General features: G+C 46.6%; 3 protein-coding genes across 5 annotated transcripts in view; all 3 read left to right on the top strand.

Moving 5' to 3' along the window:
* The window catches only part of slc4a2a (solute carrier family 4 member 2a), a 15,648-nt gene extending 600 nt beyond the window's left edge, over positions 1-15,048 (top strand). The window contains exons 3-21 of one of the 2 annotated variants that reach the window (XM_035169660.2): positions 337-508; positions 581-705; positions 2,508-2,641; positions 5,649-5,829; positions 5,950-6,085; positions 6,876-7,023; positions 8,384-8,480; positions 8,572-8,756; positions 8,839-9,058; positions 9,269-9,472; positions 9,605-9,753; positions 10,507-10,701; positions 10,926-11,135; positions 12,412-12,501; positions 12,585-12,751; positions 12,834-13,087; positions 13,170-13,339; positions 13,437-13,610; positions 13,965-15,048. In XM_035169660.2, coding sequence (XP_035025551.1) covers positions 337-508; positions 581-705; positions 2,508-2,641; positions 5,649-5,829; positions 5,950-6,085; positions 6,876-7,023; positions 8,384-8,480; positions 8,572-8,756; positions 8,839-9,058; positions 9,269-9,472; positions 9,605-9,753; positions 10,507-10,701; positions 10,926-11,135; positions 12,412-12,501; positions 12,585-12,751; positions 12,834-13,087; positions 13,170-13,339; positions 13,437-13,610; positions 13,965-14,045 — 3,092 coding nt within the window. In that variant the 3' untranslated portion in view covers positions 14,046-15,048. Of the gene's footprint in view, positions 1-336; positions 509-580; positions 706-2,507; positions 2,642-3,208; positions 3,422-5,648; positions 5,830-5,949; positions 6,086-6,875; positions 7,024-8,383; positions 8,481-8,571; positions 8,757-8,838; positions 9,059-9,268; positions 9,473-9,604; positions 9,754-10,506; positions 10,702-10,925; positions 11,136-12,411; positions 12,502-12,584; positions 12,752-12,833; positions 13,088-13,169; positions 13,340-13,436; positions 13,611-13,964 lie in introns of those variants that run through there. The other variant, XM_035169661.2, reaches the window with a different exon arrangement.
* Positions 15,049-16,138: 1,090 nt separating this feature from the next.
* On the top strand, positions 16,139-19,988 carry LOC118117480 (dnaJ homolog subfamily C member 5-like). Its single transcript, XM_047341929.1, has 4 exons — positions 16,139-16,763; positions 16,899-17,112; positions 17,185-17,374; positions 19,672-19,988. The coding sequence occupies exons 1-4, from the start codon at positions 16,657-16,659 to the stop codon at positions 19,767-19,769; spliced, it is 609 nt and encodes a 202-aa protein (XP_047197885.1). The 5' UTR covers positions 16,139-16,656; the 3' UTR covers positions 19,770-19,988.
* An 826-nt stretch (positions 19,989-20,814) lies between these two features.
* LOC118117463 (E3 ubiquitin-protein ligase TRIM63-like) overlaps positions 20,815-25,000 on the top strand; it is a 4,425-nt gene continuing 239 nt past the window's right edge. The window contains exons 1-8 of one of the 2 annotated variants that reach the window (XM_047341921.1): positions 20,815-21,294; positions 21,858-22,030; positions 22,164-22,338; positions 22,462-22,557; positions 22,649-22,905; positions 22,994-23,118; positions 23,536-23,593; positions 23,731-23,935. In XM_047341921.1, the coding sequence (XP_047197877.1) occupies positions 21,175-21,294; positions 21,858-22,030; positions 22,164-22,338; positions 22,462-22,557; positions 22,649-22,905; positions 22,994-23,118; positions 23,536-23,593; positions 23,731-23,935 (1,209 nt within the window). In that variant the 5' untranslated portion in view covers positions 20,815-21,174. Of the gene's footprint in view, positions 21,295-21,857; positions 22,031-22,163; positions 22,339-22,461; positions 22,558-22,648; positions 22,906-22,993; positions 23,119-23,535; positions 23,936-25,000 lie in introns of both variants that reach the window. The other variant, XM_035169694.2, reaches the window with a different exon arrangement.

Below are 25,000 nucleotides of genomic sequence, written 5' to 3'. Positions count from 1 at the left end.
CATTAGGAGCCTGCAGGAGTTCAGGGTGTTTCAGGAGGTTCTGGTGGTCTTAGAGAAAGTTTTAAAGGCTCTTTAAAGGGAGGTTGTTTGTAAGGTTTACATTATTTTGATCTTAATTTTTAGAGAAAATAGGAAAATCTGAAAAGGTTCAGATTCTGAGAACATTTCAGAGGGTGGAACCTCTTAAATCTGGTTCAAGGGAACTTGTTCCATCAAGGGTCCAGGGTGTTTCAGGGGTCCTGAAGATGCATGTTCCCTTTCTCTGCTTAAAGGATCTGATCCACTTCTGCTCCTAAAACCTCAAACATGCTGCGTTTGGTTCTGTCTCCTCTGCAGATCATCGTCACTGTTCTCTCCAGGTCCAGCATCCTCTGTCCAAACCTCCCGCTGACATCAAGAGGAAGAGGACCAGTGAGGACAGGAGGGATGGGAGGAGAGGCTCTGCCCCCAGCGCCGCGACCACCATAGAAGAAGACCAGGAGGAGGAGTCCTGCAGTCAGACCTCCAGGTGAGGAGCACACCTGACACTTTGGTAACTTCAGCACTCATCATCTTAACTCGTTACTCCTCCCCCTCACAGAGACCTGCCCACCACTTCTACCAATCAAAACAGCCTCTCACGTGGCAGCACCATGATGAGCGTTGCCACTGACGACACTGACGAGGTTGGAGCGTTGACGTCGGTCGACTTGGACGGAATCAAGAGTCAGTGAAGAAACACAAACACACAAACACAAAGATGGATTCTGTCGTTTAAGGGAGTTCTTATCACATCGATGTTTGTTCAAATGTTCATGTTTGTGAGAATTAAATCATGGACAGGCTGGTCCTGCATCTGATCATGGTCCTGACTTGAAAATGTGATTTAACGTCTTTTGGTCATCATTTGGTCGTTCGTGGTCAGTTTGTGCATTTTCTGCTGTGAAAAGCAGTGGACAGATGAGGACAGAGAGACAGAGAGACAGAGAGAGAGAGAGAGAGAAGTGATCAGAGAATGATGGGAGTTCTCCCTCCTGGTCCTAACTCAGGTTCCTCACAGTGGAGCTGGGGGCCAAACTAACACCAAGGGGACTATCTGGTCAGACAGTGTTTCTCTCAGATGTTTAGGGCCAAATACAACGACCTCAGTTTGGTCTGAATTTAGAAGTAAGAAGTTCTGGGTCGTCCAGACCTTGATGTTCTTGAGACGTTCCTGAAGTTGGACTAAGTGATTAGATTCATCAGGCTTCATATATGTACAGCTGGGTGTCGTCTGCGTAACAGTGGAAGTGTACGAGGTGCTTTCTGATGATGTTGCCTAAAGGGAGCAGATATAAGCTGAAGAGTATCGGTCCAAGGACAGAACCCTGTGGAACTCCATGACTAACTTGTGTGTGCATGGAGGAGTCAGTGTTCACATGAACAAACTGAAATCTATGTGATAAATATGATTTAAACCAGTCTGATGTTCCTTTGATCCCGACATGTTGCTCCAGTCTCTGTCACAGGATCTTATGATCTGTGGGGTCAGATGCTGCACTAAGATCCAACAGGACCAGTAAGAGACAAGTCCATTATCTGAGGACATGAAAAGGTCGTTAGTCATTAGGACAGATGAGGAGGGTGGACAGTGGTGAAGACAGGTGTGGACTCATGAGGACAGATGAGGACAGATGTGGACAGATGTGGACATATAGGGACAGATGTGGACAGATGAAGACAGATGTGGACAGATGAGGACAGATGTGGACAGATGAAGACAGATGAGGACAGATGAGGAAAGATGTGGACAGATGAAGACAGATGAGGACAGATGTGGACATATAGGGACAGATGAGGACAGATGAAGACAGATGAGGACAGATGAGGACAGATGAGGACAGGTGAGGACAGATGTTGACAGATGAGGACAGGTGTGGACAGATGAGGACAGGTGAGGACAGATGTGGACAGATAGGGACAGATGAGGACAGATGAGGACAGGTGAGGACAGATGTGGACATATAGGGACAGATGTGGAGTTGTGAATGTTTGAAGATATTTCATGTTTTTTAAGATTTTAACCGAGCTGCTAGCCACAGACAGAGGGACAGTATTGAGAGATGGATCAACAGACTGTTGAGGTTTGATGATGATTGATGGGGAAACAGATGTGAAGTGAGAGGACGCACAGAAATTGACAACAGGCAGGGGGGGGGGCTGTCAGCTGATCCTCACAACTGGACTGAGAAAAACAAATTTTCTCTTCCTACATCAGAGAAACCTGAGCCTGCTCACCTGTGTGCGTGATTGGATCATTCAGAGTTCACTTCACTGAAGCTCAGTCGAGCCTGAAACCAAATTAAATGAAAGAAAGTTCCCATGAAAACAGAAAAAACAAGAAGGAAGGAAGGAGGGGTGCACCCTAACCCTAAGGAAAGAAGAAGCAAGGCAATCAATGATGAAATAAGGAAATTGTCCCCATCAGAGTTTTGACCATTGACCCCTGTGCTCTGACCCCGCCCCCACATGTATGCCCCTCCCCTTAGGTCACCGATTGGACGATGTTCCGGCCGTGCGGCGTCACTTGGTGAGGCGGAGCTGCAGAGGACCAGTCGTCCACATCAGCAAAGATCAGATCGTCGGTCAGTCACAGCTCCGACCGGACCGAACGCCTCACGAGGTGAGTTGTGATGTCACAGTTAATAAAGTGACATCCCCCCCGAAGTCAACTCTCTTTGTAAAAGACGTTTTGGTCAAACACGTAAAAACAAGGTACGTGCACGGGACGGGAGTTTCTGCTCTGACGACCCTGCCGTCATGTTGACCTCTGAGGATGTTCGCACAACTGAAGCCAAAACATCTGGATCGCACCCTGGTGGCTGGCTACAGTATAGATCATAATCTTCCTCCACGTTACCAGATGGGACATGGACCAAACAAAAAAACTGGTTTCTGTCGTTTCAGCTCGTTCTTATCTCACTGATGTTTGTTCGTGTTTCTGATCAGTTTGATTTTAATTAGTTATTTGATGATAAACATTCTGAGACTGACTCAGGATGCCACGCCTCCTCAGTCCGACTGCACAGATTCTGACTGCAACTGACGTCATCACCACAAGGTGGCTGCGTTCGTATCTGAGATATTTTGCTTCAATTCTGGGGGAAGTGGAGACGTGTCACTCGTCTCCACTTTCTGTGTGTGTGTGTGTGTGTGTGTGTGTGTGTGTGTGTGTGTGTGTGTGTGTGTGTGTGTGTGTGTGTGTGTGTGTGTGTGTGTGTTTAGTTCCTCAGCCTCAGTGATGCTGTGTCTTCCAGTGAGGTGGGACAGGTGAGGTGGGACAGAAGAGGTGGGACAGGTGATGTCACTCATGTGAGGGCAGGTAAACCCAGAGTTGAGTCTGTGTTGGTTCAGTCTCGTCTTCACGATGGACAGTTTGGACATGAACAGTGGACACTCTGAGGTACAGGCTGATTTATCCCGTCTGTGTTTAACCTGCTTCATGTTTAACTTTGTTTTACTTCGGTTTCATTTAACCTGTTTCAGCCTAGTTAAGAATGTGTGTGTGTGTGTGTGTGTGTGTGTGTGTGTGTGTGTGTGTGTGTGTGTGTTTAGTCCCTCAGCCTCAGTGATGCTGTGTCTTCCTGTTTATGGAGTAATGTCTCTTTAAAGTTTTATTTTGGGCTGATTCCTCCTCAGTCCTGACACACACACTGACACACACTGACACACACTGACACACACCCTGACACACACACTAACACACTGACACAAACTGACACACACCCTGACACACACTGACACACACTGACACACACACTGACACACTGACACACTGACACAAACTGACACACACAGACACACACACTAACACACTGACACAAACTGACACACACACTGACACACACTGACACACACTGACACACACACTGACACACACTGAGGTGGGACAGGTGAGGTGGGACAGAAGAGGTGAGACAGAAGAGGTGGGACAGAAGAGGTGGGACAGAAGGGGACAGGTGAGATGGGACAGAAGAGGTGGGACAGAAGAGGTGGGACAGAAGAGGACAGGTGAGGTGGGACAGGTGAGATGGGACAGAAGAGGACAGAAGAGGTGGGACAGAAGAGGTGGGACAGAAGAGGACAGAAGAGGACAGAAGAGGACAGAAGAGGTGGGACAGGTGAGATGGGACAGAAGGGGACAGAAGAGGTGGGACAGAAAAGGTGGGACAGGTGAGATGGGACAGAAGGGGACAGGTGAGATGGGACAGAAGAGGTGGGACAGAAGAGGACAGGTGAGATGGGACAGAAGAGGACAGAATAGGTGGGACAGAAGAGGGGGACAGGTGAGATGGGACAGAAGAGGACAGAAGAGGTGGACTTACAGCTACAAGTTGCTGGAGTATTGATCTGAGACCTGGGAGAGATAGTAGCTGATTGAACGTCCCTGCACTTTGTCTCTGGGCTGTGGCACAATGTCTCCATCACTTTCCACTTGCTGTCCATCTGGGAACAAGGCACAGTTTACTATTGCAGCATTAATCTATGCTTTTATTAACCAAAATCATCTACATATTGCAATATGGTGTTGTTTATTATAGTTTGAGAAACTGGTACACGTCTTATTCTACCTGTGCTCTTTGTAATCCAGCTGGTCAGGGATCAGCCTTTAGCAGCCTCACACAGCTCCTTTGTTTTCTTTGATCTCTTCTCTTTACGAGTTATGTTTGCACTGCAGGATGAAATATCACGAGAACATATGATGTACTGAAAACACACACACACACACACACACACACACACACACACACACACACACACACACACACACAGTGACATGTTGTTTTCCACAGTTTTTGATGTCAAGAACATTATTTATTCTACTGAAATGCAGATTTCGTTCCAGTGAGATATTGTGGTTATTGTGTTGTGGCTGTTGCTGATGTTTAAATAATATTTTTTTTATATTTAAAATATAAATCTATTCTAAACGTGTTCTGAAGTTATAATTTATTCAATTTTTTTATGATAATTAAATAAGTATTGTTAATTGGGAGGATGAGAAAATCACAGTTCACTATAAGACTTGTCTTACCAACCCCCTAACCCTAATTTTTTACGACACACAGACACACACACACACACACACACACACACACACAGGGCGCGCACACACACACACACACACACACACACAGACACAGACACACACACACAGACACACACACACACACACACACACACACACACACACACACACACACACACACACACACACACACACACACACACACACACACACACACACACACACACACACACAGACACACACACACACACACAGACAAAATAAAGACAGCAACAAAACGGCCATCAGACGTGTTTTCCTCAGGCGGCAGCTCAGTGGTTGGCAGACGTCTCCTAACGTTACTTGTACAGTGAACACAAAGATATGAACCATGTTCATGGTTCACTGCGTTCATGTAGAAATACACCAAACAATGTGCACACTGCTGAAAAGCCCATTTACTGGCGTTGAGGTTTTTGCTCCCCCGGTCTCAGACGGCACCGCTGGCGTCCGCAGTGTCCGAGGATCAGGATGAGCTCAGGTCACTGACATTAACACATATCAACACACATGTCCCACATAAAAACCTGTCAATTGTGTGTGTGCGTGTGTGTGTGTGCAGGTGTTTGTGGAGCTGAACGAGCTGATGATTGACAGGAACCATGAGCTGCAGTGGAGGGAGACAGCTCGCTGGATCAAGTTTGAGGAGGAGGTGGAGGAGGAGACGGAGCGTTGGGGTCGACCTCACGTCGCCTCGCTCTCCTTCCGTTCGCTGCTCGAGCTCCGAAAAACCATCTCCCATGGTGAGCTATGTGCTGCCCCCGCTGGACAAACACTGACACTGCACACACACAGTCACAGTCACAACCAACTCCAGGTAACTGATGATGTCATGGTGAGACCTCATGGTTCTGTGTTTTCAGGGGCGGTGCTTCTGGACCTGAAGCAGAGGACGCTGCCGGACATCGCCCAGCAGGTGGCGGAGCAGATGGTGATCTCAGATCAGATCAAAGCTGAGGATCGGACCAGCGTCCTGAGAGCTCTGCTGCTCCGACACAGGTCTGTCCATCATCTGTCCATCATCTGTCCATCATCTGTCCATCATGCATCTGTCCATCATCTGTCCATCATCCATCTGTCCATCATCTGTCCATCATCTGTCCATCATCTGTCCATCATATGTCCATCATGCATCTGTCCATCATCTGTCCATCATCCATCTGTCCATCATCTGTCCATCATATGTCCATCATCTGTCCATCATCTGTCCATCATATGTCCATCATCCATCTGTCCATCATCTGTCCATCATATATCCATCATGCATCTGTCCATCATCCATCTGTCCATCATCTGTCCATCATCATCTGTCCATCATCTGTCCATCATATGTCCATCATCTGTCCATCATATGTCCATCATCCATCTGTCCATCATCTGTCCATCATATGTCCATCATGCATCTGTCCATCATCTGTCCATCATCCATCTGTCCATCATCTGTCCATCATCCATCTGTCCATCATCTGTCCATCATCTGTCCATCAATCTGTCCATCATCTGTCCATCATCTGTCCATCATCCATTTGTCCATCATCTGTCCATCATATGTCCATCATCCATCTGTCCATCATCTGTCCATCATCCATCTGTCCATCATCCATATGTCCATCATCCATCTGTCCATCATCTGTCCATCATATGTCCATCATCCAGCTGTCCATCATCTGTCCATCATCTGTCCATCATCTGTCCATCATCCATCTGTCCATCATCTGTCCATCATCCATCTGTCCATCATCCATCCACCCAAAGTGTTTTCATGTCTTCTCCCTGTCTCTGTCGTCAGTCATCCCAGTGATGAGAAAGATCACAGCTCGTTCAGCAGGAACATCTCAGCTGCCAACATGGCCGCCCTGATTGACAAACACAATGGCCAATCAGAGCTCCCCCAAAACCTGACCAATCACAAAGAGGCTGACCCAGAGAAGACCAAGGTAAAACAGAGACAGACCACGACTGTTTGACGTTTGTGTGTTTGACAGTGATGTGACATTAAATCAATTCATAACTTAGTAACAAAAGCACAGTGAGTGATGACAAAGAAGTTTGACATGGTCCTGAACAGTGGCGGCTGGTGATAACATGTGTTGGGGGGGCGCAGTGTTGGGGGGTTCGATCCTTCATGGAACTTCTCAGCCTGCCAACATTTTTTTGACTCATTGTGTCTAAGTGACACAAATTTCATGCCGTTTGTGTTTTTCACAGAGATGTTTCAGGTCTCACACCCACGTCCTTGTCCACTGTACCTCCGTGCCGACACTTTGAAACAGCAAACAGGTGAAGCAGTAAAAGACTTTAACACCAGTTGTCACGTCTGTTTCTCAGAACAACAGCAGGTGTAAACTCGTCTTCATCACTTGCTGCTGAATCTGTAAATCCGGTCGGACTGAGATCCTTCATCCTGTTTATTTCTTGTTGTAAAGAAATCTCCGGATGTACCACCGTTCCACCGGAAGCCTCATATCGTTACCAGTCAGCTCACAGGAGTAACTCAGTGACGCCGGCCGTACGTGAGACGGCCTCGAGGGTCGACCAATCACATTAGATTCAAAAAAAAAAATCCATACCAATTGGCTGTAAATAAAAGTGGGAGTGTCCGGGGCGTGGAGAGCTGCGTCCTGTGGAAAATCTGCAACAACCAATCAAAGAGCAGCCTCAGGTCACGTGGTTAACAAAAGTATCAGGACCCACATTCACACTCGTTCAGCCGGTGCCCCCAACCAGGAAGTAAATGGATTTATACACAAATTAGCCAAATCCAATTTGAAAACAATTTATATTGAATGTTCACAGGTGCTGACGGTCGACCATGAGGATTGTACCAGTAAAATATTATCTAATTAAATCATGTTTAACATGTTTAAATAGGTGTTTTTTCTCAGGATGTTGGTGGGGGCAGCGCCTGGTATTAACCAGCCGCCCCTGGTCCTGAACAAACACCTACTCGCAGCAGTTAGTGTGATGAGAATTTAGGAAAAGCCTGTTGATGGTTTGGTTGCCTGCCTGGTGAGGAGGAGGGGTTAATCTGCTGTGAGATTATCATTTGACACCCCATGGAGTTGGTGCCACCTCATTATTGTGTACGGTGGCGGACAGGGTGAAGTGAGTATCTCTGGAAGAACACGAGCTCAGTCTGGTCCAGGTTGAACGTCAGGTCCAGAGAAGGAGTGATGCTGTGACAGATGACAAGTACAACTGGGAGTCATCAGTAAAGCAGTGGTTAGGATTTAGCTTTTCAAATGAGTAAATGTAAATATTTGTCAAGATTCTGAGTTTTTTTTGTGGCGTGTCCAGAGAGAAGCCCCACCCCTCTGTCACCCCAGATCCAAACATGAAGCAAAGCTGATGGAGAAGATCCCAGAGAGAGCTGAGGCCACCGTGGTTCTCGTAGGTATGCATCACGAAAGTACACATCGTATATACATCATCTACTTCTTGAATGTGTGTAGTTGGGTCACAGAATCCCTCTGCTGTGTCTACAGGCAGTGTGAGCTTCCTGGATCAGCCCTCCATGGTGTTTGTGCGGCTGCAGGAGGCGGTCCTGCTCGAGTCTGTTCTGGAAGTCCCCGTCCCTGTGAGGTTCCTTTTCTTGCTGCTGGGCCCACCCGTCACTAACATCGACTATCACCAGATCGGACGCTCCATCTCCACACTTATGTCAGACAAGGCGAGTCCCCACAGACTTGACAGATGCTCTGCTACCTTAAAGCGTCATAATAAATGTTGTATAATGAATTCTACCTCCTCAGCACTTCCATGAGGCAGCGTACCAGGCTGACGACCGCCAGGATCTGCTGACAGCCATCAACCGTTTCCTGGACTGCAGCGTCGTCCTGCCTCCCTCAGAGGTTGATGGGGACGAGCTCCTGCACTCTGTCGCTCGCTTCCAAAGACAAATGCTCCAAAAGAGGGAGGAGGAGCAGGGCAGCAAACTGCAGGAGAAACCGTCGAGTATTCAGCAGCATGAAGGTCAGTTATCAGGTTTGTTCTTATGTCAATGAACATGTTTCATCAGCAGTTATGAATTTGGACATTGTCGTCACTTCCTGCTCAGTTAATAGTTGCCATCTCTCTGTGAAAGTGCTCATCTTCCTTGCAAGACAAACATGTCGCCAGAATAAGACCAAATGTTTCCTTCTTATTATCTGAAGATTTTCATCAACTGTGATCTTATCTCAGATTCCCTGGTTCCCTCCAAACCCAGCGACGAGCCCCTGAGGCGTTCAGGTCGTCTGTTTGGAGGTCTGATCAAAGACATGGCTCGACGTTACCCTCAGTACCTCAGTGACATCAGAGATGCTCTGAACCCTCAGTGCATGGCCGCCATCATCTTCATCTACTTTGCTGCCCTGTCACCTGCAATCACCTTTGGTGGACTGTTAGGTAAGTCGTGACAGACACCGGACTTTGAGATGAGGTTTGGTGGAACCAGATGTTTATTTGATGATTACATAAAATCACCATACATTGTTTTAGACCTTGTGTTGTTGCTGTGATCGCTGACCTTTGACACAGGTGAGAAAACAGAGGGTCTGATTGGTGTGTCGGAGCTGATTGTTGCCACGGCGATGCAGGGCATAGTGTTCAGCGTGTTGGGTGCTCAGCCTCTGCTGGTGATCGGCTTCTCTGGACCGCTGCTGGTGTTTGAAGAGGCCTTCTACACTGTGAGCTCACCTGACTCTCTTCACACCTGTTTTAATATATCATGTCTGTGGACATATCGTTTTGTAGAGATCGATGGAACACACAAGGTTTTAGTGAGAACTGTTTGTTTCTATTTATTTCCCCACATCTCTAACATGATGGTATCTCACGGTTCTATCGTGAGTCCTGTCAACACAATGTTCACTTGAGGGGTTTTCGGACCTTCATTTTACCACATAACCTTAGAATGGTCAGATGGGGAGTAAATGGAAACTCCTTTTTCTACTCTGTATCTTCAGGCTGTCAACACAGTATAAAAACTACGACTACCACACAGTGAAGTAAGGGAGCAGTGAGGTTGTCAGAGAAGAGAGAGGCCTGGTATCCAATCAGCACTTTGTATCAGTAGATACCTAAGTTTAGGAACGATGATTTTTTTGGTCAAGATAATGAGTAGTTTTGTTAAAGCTGTTATGCAGATGATGGTTGATTGTACATCTCAAATAAGCCTTAACATTTGAAAACCATAATTGGTCAAACCGATGAATTGAACTTTATTACTGTTAAAACTCAAGATTGTCTTTGATACCTCATGTGATGTTTCATCTGTTCTGCTAACCCTCTGAAATCTATGTGTCGCTTTTAACTAGGAATGGACTTTTAGCTTAATGTTATATATTTCATTAATTACAGTTTTTTTCACCTACCTCCCTACAGGTCAGGGATCCTCCATCAAAGCAAAGTATCTTACCTGGTCTTTTCCTTCTGTATAGTTTTGTAAAAGCAATGGGATCGAGTATTTGACGGGCCGGGTGTGGATCGGGTTCTGGCTGGTGCTACTTGTTCTCCTCACTGTGGCCTTTGAGGGAAGCATCCTTGTTCGCTTTGTCTCCCGCTTCACTCAGGAGATTTTCTCCTTCCTCATTTCCCTCATTTTCATCTACGAGACCTTCGCCAAAACGGTCAAGGTAAAGTCAGAGACCAACAAGCATGAACTGTGCATTTTAAAAAGTAACAGGAATTATGCTTCAGTGTTGCATGTTGAGATTACAGATTGATTTATACATTGATTATTTTCATGTTGAAGTCTGAGTGTGTGTGTGAATTAAAGGTTCTGATGCAGACAACAGTATCTGTTAATACAACACAGAGCAACACTGGGGGTGTTCTTCTTTGTCTTGGTCCTTTCTAGATCTTTCAGGAGCATCCTCTCAAAAACTGTTACCATGGAAACAACACAGTATCTCCATTTCCCTGCAACTATACAACTGTTGCTGGGAATCCTGGGAAGGTTGTTGGAGAGCCCAACACTGCCCTGCTGTCGTTACTGCTCATGGCGGGAACGTATTTCATCGCTTTCTACCTCCGCAAGTTCAAGAACAGCTCCTTCTTCCCCGGCAGGGTCAGTACATTCAAGCCCAGGTACATGTTCAGGTACATGCACGGGTATTTGCATGTACATACATGTACATGACCACACATGTATGGGTACAGGCACAAACAGGTGCACACACAGGTACAGGTACAAACACATGCAGACAAGTGTATATATACAGTAGGTACAGTGATACAAGTAAACACAGATACTGTTTCCGGAGATACACACAGGTACAGGTAATTATTTACGTTTATCCTGGTCCACAGGTAAATAAATGTAGATATAAGCAGAGGTACCGGTGCCGATGCAGATAGAGGATCGAGAAGAGCTCATTCATTGAACAAAAGGGCGCTGCTCTTGTAGCTGTACTGATCGACCCGTTTTGAAATGGAGCTGTTTCTTTGCACACGTGTGGTGTACTAAATCGCCATCTCACTGGGCATCTACGACTCCCGTCATCTGCATCAGATAACTCCATCAGAATTCAATACTCAAAGGAGCTGTTACTGCAATACAACACACATGTACCGCTAGTCACTGCTTCAGCACCTGGAAAATAACCTTATCAACAGACATGAAAGTTCTAAGCGAACTGAAACACTTAAACACGGCAGGAGGGGCGGGGTTCGCCTGAGACTACGGCGACAGAAGATCAACCACATCCTGCTACCAGCCATCATTCTGACAAATGTGCAGACCCTCCGTAATAAAACTGATGAACTCCATCTGGGCGAGTACAGTACAAATGCTTGTTTACTGGCCCTTACTGAAACCTGGCTTTCAAACAACGACTGTGACCCGGATTTAATGACTGACGGTTCGGGGGCTCCCGTGAAAATTGATAGAAACAACGACGTAACAGGGAAATTTCAAGGAGACAGTTCACATTCACTCCTGATGACTGATGAGGGTCTTATTTTTGATTTGAATGACGTTTTTTATTGATAGTTTTACAAGCTCTCGGTTTTCTGTTGGTATTGGATGTGTTCATGTATTTATGTATTTCAATGGTTTTCTGTATTGTGCCAGAGTCCGTGTGTCCGTGTTTCCTGTTAGTTTTGGGTTTTGTTTTTTTGGCCTGGCTGCAAAAAAAATGTAAGTTGAAGTTGAAGAGGTGCAGATTCAAGTACAAACGTACAGACATTTATTTCTGTACACAGGTACAAGTACAAATGCACAGGTAAATCTACATGCAGATACAGGGTTATAAAGGAACAGCTCTCATTTCACAGGTACAGGTGTGTAATAAGTGTTCGGATATTCAAAGTCTAAATGTGAGGTCTCACATTTCTGACTTAAGCTCCGTAGGATCATCGGAGACTTTGGGGTCCCCATTGCTATCCTCATCATGGTGTTGGTGGACTACAGTGCGGAGGACACCTACACCCAGGTCAGACCAGAGCATGTTTAAGACTCATCAAGACATCTGTGTGAATACCTCTGTTGAATTGACTTCTTTCTATTGACTGACAGAAACTCAATGTGCCCAGTGGATTCTCTGTCTCCAGTCCAGAGAAGCGTGGTTGGATGATTTCTCCTTTGGGATCGGACGGGCAGTTCCCCATTTGGATGATGGGCGCAAGCATTCTGCCGGCCATCCTCGTCTTCATCCTCATCTTCATGGAGTCCCAGATCACAGCGTACAACACTCTCTTGTTCTTGTCTTGTTGTTTTTTTGGTCTCGGAATGAAGTGTTAATGTCACTTTCCCTGCTTCCGTCAGACTGATTGTCAGTAAAAAGGAGAGGATGCTGGTGAAGGGAACTGGTTTTCACCTGGACCTCCTCATCATTGTGGTGGTGGGTGGAATCTCAGCTCTGTTTGGTTTGCCTTGGCTGTCAGCTGCAACAGTTCGGTCCGTCACCCACACCAACGCCCTCACCGTCATGAGCAAAGCTGTTGCCCCTGGCGACAAGCCCCGCATCCAGGAAGTGAAGGAGCAGAGGGTGACTGGCTTCCTGGTGGCTGTGTTAGTGGGTATGACTCTGAGTCCTTCTGCGACTGATGTGACCATAGTTTGTGCTACAACTTCTGATCCGGTCCCTGCTCCTCGTCTCAGGTCTGTCCATCGTGATCGGAGAGGTTCTGCGTCAGATCCCTCTAGCGGTGCTTTTTGGGATCTTCCTCTACATGGGTGTGATGTCTCTGAACGGGATCCAGCTCACCGAGAGGCTCATCCTGCTCCTGATGCCCTCAAAGTACCACCCTAATCAAAGCTACGTCCGCAAGGTTAGAGCCGCCCCCTGACCAGGGACAAAAACATCTGTCACTGAAAGAGGTGTGAAACTGAGTCACATGATGTGGACACCTGTCTCTTGTCTGACAGGTACGGACGTTAAGAATGCACATGTTCACTATTGTCCAGCTGACCTGTCTGTCTCTCCTGTGGGTCGTCATGGCGACGGCAGCAGCACTAGCTTTCCCCTTTGTGTTGCTGCTGACGATACCTGTGAGGATGCTGCTGCTGCCTCATCTTTTCAGCCGCAGAGAGCTGCAGAGTGTGAGTCTCACTTTATTTGACCTGACATTACATGAAGCTTGTTTGTCCCAGTTTGTTACCAAGTGAAACCAGATTCACACAAAGTCTTAACAACTGGTCTGAACAGATTGTTCGTGTTGGATTTGATAGACATGGCTCAGCTGACATATCTGTTGACACGTCTGTAGTTTTTGTCTGAATGACACATGAACCACTTCAACACCACACAAACATCTCTTGAGAAAGAGTTTTAATAAAACTCGTCTGTGATGTCGTTCTGTGTTTACATGTGATTAACGTGTCATACATGTGTAGAATGTATGTGGTAAATCTGACTGTTGCCATGACGCTGACCTCTTACCTGTGCTCCTGCAGCTGGATGCTGATGACATGGAGTCTCACCTGGAGGAGAAGGAGGGGCAGGACGAGTACTCACAGCTGCAGATGCCCGTGTGACCCGGTAGCAGCATGATGATTGGTCGATCTTGCCAGATGGACTGATCCTGCGCCCCCCTTCAGTAGCATCCAACATGTATCCTGTAGGAGGGGGGGTTGTTCTGGTTCTTAGTTCTTAAATCTGGTTCAGTTCTGGTTCAGGTCTGGTTCAGAGCTGGTTCAGGTCTGGTTTAGTTCTGGTTCAGTTCTGGTTCAAGCCTGGTTAGTTCTGGTTCAGGTCTGATTTACTTCTGGTTCAGGTCGGGTTAGTTCCAGTTAGTTCTGGTTCAAGTCGGGTTAGTTCTGGTTCAGTTCTGATTCAGGTCGGGTTAGTTCTGGTTCAGTTGTGGTTCAGGTATGGTTTAGTTCTGGTTCAGGTCTGGTTAGTTTCAGTTCAGGTCTGATTTACTTCTGGTTCAGGTCGGGTTGGTCCCAGTTGGTTCTGGTTCAAGTCGGGTTAGTTCAGGTTTAGGTCTGGTTTAGTTCTGGTTCAGGTCTGGTTCAGTTCTGGCTCAGGCCTGGTTATTTCTGATTCAGGTCTGATTTACTTCTGGTTCAGGTCGGGTTAGTTCCGGTTAGTTCTGGTTCAGGTCTGGTTTAGTTCTGGTTCAGGTCTGGTTCATTTCTGGTTCAGGTAAGGTTAGTTTTGGGTCAAGTCTGATTTACTTCTGGTTCAGGTCTGGTTAGTTCCGGTTGATTCTGGTTCAGGTCTGGTTTAGGTATGGTTCAGGTCTGATTTACTTCTGGTTCAGGTCTGGTTAGTTCTGGTTACTTCTGGTTCAGGTCGGGTTAGTTCCGGTTAGTTCTGTTTCAGGTCGGGTAAGTTCTTGTTCAGTTCTTGTTCAGTTCTGGTTAGTTCTGGTTAGTTCTGGTTAGTTCCGGTTCAGGTTGGGTGATTTTGGGTTCAGATCTGATTCAGGTCTGGTTAGTTCTGGTTCAGGCCTTGTTCTGTCTCTCATTAACTGAAACTTTCTGTTGTATGTGTAACTGTTTGTTTCCTCATCATTAAATACAAATGATCTGATTGGGTTTTGTGTTTCTCACTGTCTCACATTTAACTAATATATTCAACTTTGACATTTTACTGATTCAATACATGTTTATCAAAACATCATAAAGTTGTTCATATAAGAAGAAACACTGACATCTGCTGGTCAGTTCAGTCATAGTCACATTTAACAAGGTGTCACGTCACCGACATGATCACATGACTTGAACAGAAATAATAGTTTCCATGGTGACCTCCATCACAAAGCCTCCATCCGAGCGCCTCAGTGAAACCTGAGCAGGCGTGGCGACTCGTGGTCACCTGAGCCGAGCGGCTGAATGTTTGATGGAGGCTGTCAGAGATCCTGCTCAGATTCCTGAACAGGGAGACGACGGGACCGGACCCACACACACCTGAACAGGGAGACGACGGGACCGGACCCACACACACCTGAACAGGGAGACGACGGGACCGGACCCACACACACCTGAACAGGGAGACGACGGGACCGGACCCACACACACCTGAACAGGGAGACGACGGGACCGGACCCACACACACCTGAACAGGAGACGACGGGACCGGACCCACACACACCTGAACAGGGAGACGACGGGACCGGACCCACACACACCTGAACAGGTAGACGACGGGGACCGGACCCACACACACCTGAGCAGGAGACGACGGGACCGGACCCACACACACCTGAACAGGGAGACGACGGGACCGGACCCACACACACCTGAACAGGGAGACGACGGGACCGGACCCACACACACCTGAACAGGGAGACGACGGGACCGGACACACACCTGAACAGGAGACGACGGGACCGGACCCACACACCTGAACAGGGAGACGACGGGACCGGACCACACACACCTGAACAGGGAGACGACGGGACCGGACCCACACACACCTGAACAGGAGACGACGGGACCGGACCCACACACACCTGAACAGGAGACGACGGGACCGGACCCACACACACCTGAACAGGGAGACGACGGGACCGGACCCACACACACCTGAACAGGTAGACGACGGGACCGGACCCACACACACCTGAACAGGGAGACGACGGGACCGGACCCACACACACCTGAACAGGGAGACGACGGGACCGGACCCACACACACCTGAACAGGGAGACGACGGGACCGGACCCACACACACCTGAACAGGGAGACGACAGGACCGTGCACTCCGAGGCTTCATCAGGTAACGACTCTTTTATTACTCTTTCACAGGTATGTTCTACCTGGGTGACATCATCACATGTATCATGTGGAGTGTCCGTGGAAAACATGACGTTTGAATCCTGCTGAAATAAAATTGACCAGACTTTACATCAATGTTTTTACGGGACAGTGAAGACGTCCATGTTTCTGCTGCTCACTGACTCATCTCCTTAGAAGAATTTAAATAAAGTTCTGTGGGTTTGAATAATGGAGTTCGTGATTCTGTTAGCATCTGAAGAAACTCGTTCTCATCAGTCTATTTTATTGTTATTGTGACCAAGACTGGATCAGTAGTCAGGCACCAGCCACAGGCCCCCAGACATCAGGTGATTTAACCAGGTTCAGGTGAGTCCAGTGTTGAGTCTGACCTGGTTTACCTGCGACAGGTGATGGTGTCAGGATGTCTGAGGGGAGGCAGCGAACTCTGTCCACCTCTGGCGAGTCTCTTTATCAGATCCTGGGTCTGGAGAGGGGCTGCAGCCATGATGATATCAAGAAGTCCTACAGGTGAGTGAATCGCAGCCACGCCCACTCACCTGCAGCAGGTGATCAGTCAGCTGTTACATTATATGTTCATTTTCAATCTGTGTCGTCCACTTCTGGAGCTTTCAGTTGTAATAGTAACATGCTGACCTGTGACAGGAAACTGGCATTGCGCTACCATCCTGATAAAAACCCAGAGAACCCGGACGCTGCTGAGAAGTTCAAGGAACTGAACAGCGCTCACGCCGTCCTGTCCGACCTCACCAAGAGGAACATCTACGACTCGTACGGTTCTCTAGGACTCTACGTGGCCCAGCAGTTCGGAGAGGACAACGTTAACACGTATTTCATGTTGTCCACCTGGTGGGCTAAGGTGAGGGGCCAGGGCTTACAAAGTCTCAGAGTCTGACCTGAGGGGGGCGCTGACACTGTGTTTGTGTGTCAGGGTCTGTTCGTGGTGTGTGGCGTCCTGACCGGCTGTTACTGCTGCTGCTGTCTCTGCTGCTGCTGTAACTGCTGCTGCGGAAAACTCAAGCCCACGCCCGCTGGGGAGGGGGCGGAGCCTGACTACATCTCCCCTGACGACCTCGAGGAAGAGATACGCAACGACCTCGACAATAGTGAGACAACAGGAAGTGAGCTTTGTCAGTCAGCTTTAACATTAAATCAAATCCCTTAAAATATGCTTATTTATCCTTAAATATTGATGTAGTTAAGGTATTTTAAAGGTTAATAAAGGTGATGGATTTTAACATGAATTAGTTTCAAGGGATTATCTGTAAAGTTAAGGGATTTCAAAGGGTTAAAACTTTAAAACTGATCAAATAAAATGAAAAAGATCCCTTTAGCTTACATTAAAAGAGATGTCATGGCTTTAATGGTATTAAGTCTGAGGGTTTCTCCCCCTTAAGACATCATGCAGGTTATTAATAATCATTCATAATAATAATAACTAGGGCTGCGAAGCAGCACTGTGTGGCCCCGAGCGCTGGCGAATTTAGGACCTGATGTGGCTCCCAGCAAGGGCGGTCGGGAACCGGGCGAAGTGGCTCTATGTTTCGTGCGTATTGCGCACCGCAGAAAGGATAAACATTTTACTTCCTGTGTCTGTCATGCAACGCCGAACCACGCCCACGAATCACGCATTATGGTCCACGCCATGAAGTGCAGACCACACGGTGAAATATTTATGTAAATCAAATTAAAGTTGTAAAACGAGGCATTCTTTCTGATGCCAGTAGGTGGCGCTATGACCCTGAGTTATTTTTGACATATCGAGCTGTTCAGGCCTGGAAACTGATCATGTGACATTATTTTGGGGCTGATTGGACAATGCACAGTGGAGTTATGACAACATCGTCTCCTTTGGCGAAGGATGGACCTTTGCCGCACCTCAGTGTTTACACGGTTTGAGGAAATGTCAACATTCTGACCATGAAGCTCATTTGAGCTGTATATTGTAAAGCAACCAGGAGCAGTGCATCAAAGTATAAAACCTGTCACTTCCTGTTGCCAGCAGGTTGCGCTGTGACAATGAGTCAATATTGATACATGGATCTGTTCAGGGCGGGACTGTGATCGTTTGAATGAGGTTTAAGTCAGATTGGACAATGCACAGAGGAGTTATCACAAATCCCTCTTTTTTGATGAATCATCAAACTTTGGCGCTAAGCCACGGTCCCACCGTGTGAAGTACACTAAAATAATTGAGGTAGTTTTAATCTCCATGTTGTTGAAGTGACACTCACTGAATTTGAAGTTGATCACATGTAAGCTCTAGGAGGAGTTCGTCATTAACAACATGTGTAAATGGTCTAAAATGGCCACTCTATTCAAAATGGCCGACTTCTGAGTTTTTTGTTTGTTATGAAAAGACACGTCACCACTGTTTTTTGTACATGTTGGTGAATTGTGGTGCCATATAAATGTCTTCGGGGTACACTGAAGTTACAGTAATTTCATGTGTCATGGCGACTTGTTGAACTTTGACGCCACGAACACGGTGTTCGACGAAAACTCAGTTTCCACATAACTTCATCATCAATGTCTTGAGACCCTTCTGACAAAGATGACATGGTTGACATGATATGTGTAGATGTCATCAGGCCGTTGAGATGACACTCACCGAATTTGAAGTTGATCTGATGAAAGCCCTAGGAGGAGTTTGTTAAAATACACGTGTAAAATGGCTAAAATGGCCACTAAATCCAAAATGGCCACTAAATTCAAAATGGCCGACTTCCTGTTGCGTTTTTCACAATTGTCCTTGAGACCTTTTTGTATGTCTGGTCATGTTACACTTGTCTACCGATTTTCATGAAGATCGGTGAAAGCAAACAGTGTCTGCGTTTTAGGTGGCGCTGTTGAGCCGTTTTGCCACGCCCATTTCAAATTACGCCAGAATACGTACATTTTCACCACTTTTGAATTTTCTACAAAGTTTCATGAGTTTTTGAGCCCTGAAAACCGCGATTCATTTGGCAGAGAAATAATAAGAAAACCCGGACCCATTTAAATAGGGCCTTCGCGCTGTCGGGGCTCGGGTCCCGATTAAAAGCCTTTAATTCTTCCCTTAACAAACCACAGGGAACTTTCACCGCAACTTAAAAACCCAGATTCTTGTGGCAAGCTTTAAGGTGAAAACTGGTTTATGTGAAATACCTTAAAATATGTCTATTCATTTGTCAAAACTGTTAAAAATCGAATTAGCATTTAATAAAACTATTACACTCATCAGCTGATTGGTCCGAGTGTGGACCAGCAGGTTGAGGGTTCGACTTCCGGCTGATCCTTTTACTATGTCTGTCCCTGATTGTTTCCTGTCTCTTTCAAAATAAAAAAAAGGTATGGATTTGTACGTGGCTGCTCAGACCCGAGGTCCTGAGGCCATGATGTCATAAGATAACAAAGGTTTTTCTGTTTTTTCTTTCAGATGTTGAGACTCCGATCGTTCAGCAGCCGACAAACGCCGGTGAGAAAACTCAGCTGATCACTGACGGACACCGAAGATACGGAGACACCTTCACATGAAGCTGACAGGAAACAGGAAACACTGCCGCAGTCCCACACTTGACCACCTGAAACCGTAGAGACCTGAACCTTCTAACAAGTCTGAACCAGAACCAGTTTAACGTCAGCCAATAAGAGGCCACGTTATGTCTTAAAGCAACAGTCTGACATGACGTTATATATCCGTCTGTTCATTAACAGGTGAAAACATTATTTGTTCAGACTGTTCCTTTAACACAGCAGCTCTTTAATTCAACTCTGATTGGTTGAAGTTCTCTCACTAATCATTAATAAAGGTTAAGATTTAGGAAATAAATAAATCTGATGTTAATAATGTTTTACTTTTAAGTTTGTTGCATTTTTATGTTTATTTTATTTGTGAATAATGTTCAGAGTGTGACGTGATGTCTCCTGTAATCACGTGACGTGATGATGTCACCTGTCTGTCCAGCAGAGGGCGCCATTATGATTGGACACATTTACCGAGATTATTGTGTTGCTGTGTGTTGAAATATAAAATATTCGATTTTACGGATGTCCATGTGTTTTTCTTCATGTTCTATCTGAATCTGAACTTTCAGAAAACTTTACATTCAACACATTTCATGTGTCATACTCCTCCTGTCCATCAGATGTCCCCGGACTTTCCTCTTGTCTCCTGGCCACTTGAGAATCCCCGCCCCCCCCACACACCTGTTCTCAGTTTTCCCATCGCTGCAGTCATGGTGATACTTCAGTCACACTTCAGATGCTCTAATGCCGTTACAGATGGAATCTAAACTTTTAGCCAAGCTTCAAATTAAAGTTTGCATTTTGAATTAAAAGGGACAGAAGGAATTCGAGCTGATCTTTGGGTGAAAGTCATAAAATAATTAAAAATAAATATCAAACCCAACACTGACCAGCAGGGGAAGCTGCAGCCTCCTCAGCTTCTCTGACACTGAACTGTCCCTTTAAGAATCTGTCCTGCTTACTTACTTTGACCCCCTCCCACCTGGCTCTGTCACGCCTCCTTGTGACCTTTGACATATAAGGACTTGTCGGCACGGCAACAGCTGACGTCTGTCCATCTAAAAACAGACTCACAGTTCTCACACTGCTGTGTACAGACCCGCAACACCACAGACCTACAACACCACAGACCTACAACACCACAGACCCACAACACCACAGACCCACAACACCACAGACCCACAACACCACAGACCCACAACACCACAGACCTACAACACCACAGACCCACAACACCACAGACCCGCAACACCACAGACCCGCAACACCACAGACCTGCAACACCACAGACCTGCAACACCACAGACCCGCAACACTGCTGCTCCTTCATTTCCTTTTTTCTCTAATCTCTTGAGACCCCTGCCCTCTCCCAGTGACGGGTGTCTCCCCCTGGTGTCGGGTGTCGCTCAGTGTCATGGAGAGTCTGGAGAAGCAGCTCATCTGTCCCATCTGTCTGGAGACGTTCACCAAGCCGGTGGTCATCCTGCCCTGCCAACACAACCTCTGTCGCAAGTGTGCCAATGACGTCTTCCAGGTGAGGGCGTGAAAGAGTCTACCCACCTGAGAACTTGTATTGATCAGCAGCGACTGTTGATTTCCTCAAGGACTACGTTTATTGAGTTGTGTTTCGTTCTGATGATGATGTTGTGAACTATAAGTTCATTATGTTTGTTGTTGACTGGACACATGTGACCGAGAAGAAATCAGACGATCATGTGATGATTCACATCTGGATCATGAGAATAAAACAGTTGTTCTGTTTTTATATATTAATGTTGCTGCCGCAAAGAATTGTGGGACGGCATTGTCTCCTTTCCTTTCATAAAAGGATGGTTGATGTTTCCTCGGCTAAAGGAGATAAGTTAGGAAGCATTGAAGCTCCTTTCCTCATCATTTAAAGAATTGAACAGATCATATTAAGAAACTTTAGGTAATATCACTCAGTTCAGAAGGTTCCTAAGTAAAATGGACTATTTAAATGCCCCCTGAGTGAATCCATGAAGTCCTCCCACAGCATCATGGGAACTTCCAAAGCTTCTCCACTGAAAAGGGGATAAATGAGACCTCTCCACCTGTGTTTGGCCCCGCCCCCTGCAGGCGTCCAATCCCTACCTGTCGACGAGGAGCGGCTCGACAGTGACATCAGGAGGTCGTTTCCGCTGCCCGTCCTGTCGCCATGAGGTGGTCCTGGACCGACACGGTGTTTATGGACTGCAGAGGAACCTGCTGGTGGAGAACATCATCGACATGTACAAACAGGACAGCAGCAGGTAACACTCACCTGATATCAGAAAACAAGGTTCAGGAACAACAGCAAAATCAATCAATCAATCAATCAATCAATCAATCAATCTCTCTCTCTCTCTCTCCCTCTCTCTCTCTCTCTCTCTCTCTCTCTCTCAGTAAACCGTCCTCTGTGGTGAAGGTCGATCAGCCGATGTGTGTTGATCACGAGGATGAAAGAATCAACATTTACTGTGTGAGCTGCAGCGCCCCCACCTGTTCACTGTGTAAAGTGTTCGGAGCGCACAAAGAGTGTGAGGTGGCTCCACTTGACACCGTCTTCACTGCACAAAAGGTCATCGCACACACAATGCTCTGTTTGCCAGATGACCTTCAGTCATGGTGGGATGTACACCTGTACAACACAACTTCTTCTTCATCCATAGAGTGTTTAACATGAGTGTGTGTCTGTGTGTAGGCGGAGTTGACTGACTGTATCTCCATGCTCGTTGGGAATAACGAGAGGATTCAGGCGATCATCGGTCACCTGGAGGAAACCTGTGGAGCTGTTTATGTGAGTTCATCCACTTCACCTGAGGTTCACACCTTTTTCACCTGAGGTTCACACCTTTTTCACCTGAGGTTCACACCTGTTGTGTTTTCAGGAGAACGGCAGCAGACAGAAGTCGAAGTTGTGCGAAACATTTGATCACCTGTTCGCTCTCCTGGAGGAGAAGAAAGGTGAGATGACTCTGAGGATCAGCTCTGAACAGGAAGATAGAGTCGACAACATCCGAGGTCTGAGGAGGAAGTACAGCGAGCACATGGACGCTGCCGCGCAGCTGCTGGAGAACGCCATCCAGACGCTGGACGAGTCTGAGATGGTCGTGTTCCTGCAGACGTCCAAACCTCTGCTGCAGAAGTGAGTCTTTAACGTGTTTGGTTTGTCATCATCTCATCACATCATTGATTATTTGCTGTTTATTGATTATTAGCTGTTTATTGATCAGGATCGTGGAGGGAACCAACACGTCTCACCTGGATAAACTCCAACACGGATACGACAACATGGAACACTTCACTGCTAACTTTAAACTTCAGAGACAAGCACTGAGCGGCATTGCCTTCATCCGAGGTTACAGACGTGTGTGTGTGTGTGTGTGTGCGTGGGCGTGTTAGCATGTTAGTTGTTGGCTACATTTAATGACCTGTCATGAGATCAGTGATTAGCTTTGAGGTAACAGAATAAAGAGCTAATGTCTTAACATGGGACATGCTACTGCTACAGCTGCTGTATGGAAACATTCTAATGTGTTCAAATGCTAACACATAAGCATGCTACCAAAATGAAGCTACATTCAGCTGCTAGTCAGAAAAGGGTATTGAAATGGCTTAGCATGCTAAAAAGCAAAGCTATGCTAATAGGAAGCCCATGTATTGACTAAAGCAGCATGGTAGATGCTACAGTGTTAGCATGTCAGTCTATGAATATGGAGCTCCTGTACTGTTTGCTAATGTGTTAGCATGTAGCTAACCTTGAGTTTCCTCTCAGCTGATGAGGACGATGAAGATGATGAGATCAGAGTGACGTCACCAGGGAGTCGAGCTGAGTTGCAGCCACCTGCAGCACCAGCAGCACCAGCAGCACCTGCAGCACCTGCACCAGCAGCACCAGCAGCACCAGCAGCACCTGCAGCACCAGCAGCACCTGCAGCACCTGCAGCACCAGCAGCACCTGCAGCACCAGCAGCACCAGCAGCACCTGCGCACCAGCAGCACCAGCAGCCAACCAGCAGCCTCCTCTTTCACCTGCACAGCTCTCAGCCCCCACCCCTCAGAGACCCTCAGAGACCACACCCACGATCACGTCACATACAAGAAACCCCACCCCTTCGTCTTCCAGTCAGACCACGCCCCATCTACCCCCGCCCACTGCCAGCCCCACCCCCAAGGTAGGATCATGATCATGAACGCTCTAATCAATGGATCTGATTGGATAATGTGTTGACTGGTTGTGGGCGATTGACAATATTAATATTAAACTTTATTTGTAAAGCACCTTTCATACAACAAATTCAGCTCAAAGTGCGTTGGATACACTATAGATAAAACATGTAAGTACTAATAAAAACATGTTAATAAAAAGAAACATAAAATGTAATTCATAAAAGAGAACAGATCTTAAAGGGATAGTTCACCCATTATCTACGCACCTCTCTGATGGGGGACTGTGTTTGAGTCCATAAAACCCTTCTGGAGTCTCAGGTGTAAACAGTGTTGCAGCAGAATTTAATACAACTGAAGTAACTGGTGACTGAATCTTCAGACGTAATAAAACAACATGTCTCCATTTTCCTCATGTGATGTCATCAAGTGTCCACAAGCCCCGACGTTGAAATTCAACTTAAGACGAAATCATTTACACCAAGTTTGTGGCCTCGATGTCTCTGTGATCCTCTAACTGCGGCAGTAACTGCAATTATTGCGAGAAGCTTCGAGTTGAATTTGAATGTCGGGGCTGACAGAAACTTGGATACCATCAAGGAGCAGTATGAGACATATCCTGTTTTGTCCTGTTTCATTACGGTTGAAGGATCGCTCACCAGTTACTGATTTGGCTGCAACACTGTTTACCCCTGAGACTTTTCATTTTTGGGTGAACTACCCCAAACATAAGAACATGTTAAAAGAGGAGGAAATAAATAAGAAAAAGATTTTTGGGGTTTGTTGTTGGAACCTCTGATAGAGCTGCTGCAGATGTTCTCCGTGTTCTAGAGGGAACATCGTTCACTAGAGAGGCAGCTGTTTAACTGGGTCCGTTCAGAACCTGGTGTGTGAGGAGGAGAACCTTGAAGTCAATGTGTGGAACAACCTGAGCAGCTGGAACTAATGTGTTCCCTCCTCTTGGTTCACGAGCTGCAGAGTTCTGAATGAGTCTCTATTGTTTTCTATGGGACGCTGTAAAAAGTGCATTAATCCAGTCACATAGAAATGAAGGCATGAATCAGCTTTAGTCT

This window comes from Hippoglossus stenolepis, chromosome 11, assembly GCF_022539355.2.
Source record: "Hippoglossus stenolepis isolate QCI-W04-F060 chromosome 11, HSTE1.2, whole genome shotgun sequence".
Taxonomy (NCBI): Eukaryota; Metazoa; Chordata; class Actinopteri; order Pleuronectiformes; family Pleuronectidae; genus Hippoglossus; species Hippoglossus stenolepis.
Note: the sequence above shows the minus strand (reverse complement) of the source record. Positions and strands in the feature narration are given on the sequence as shown.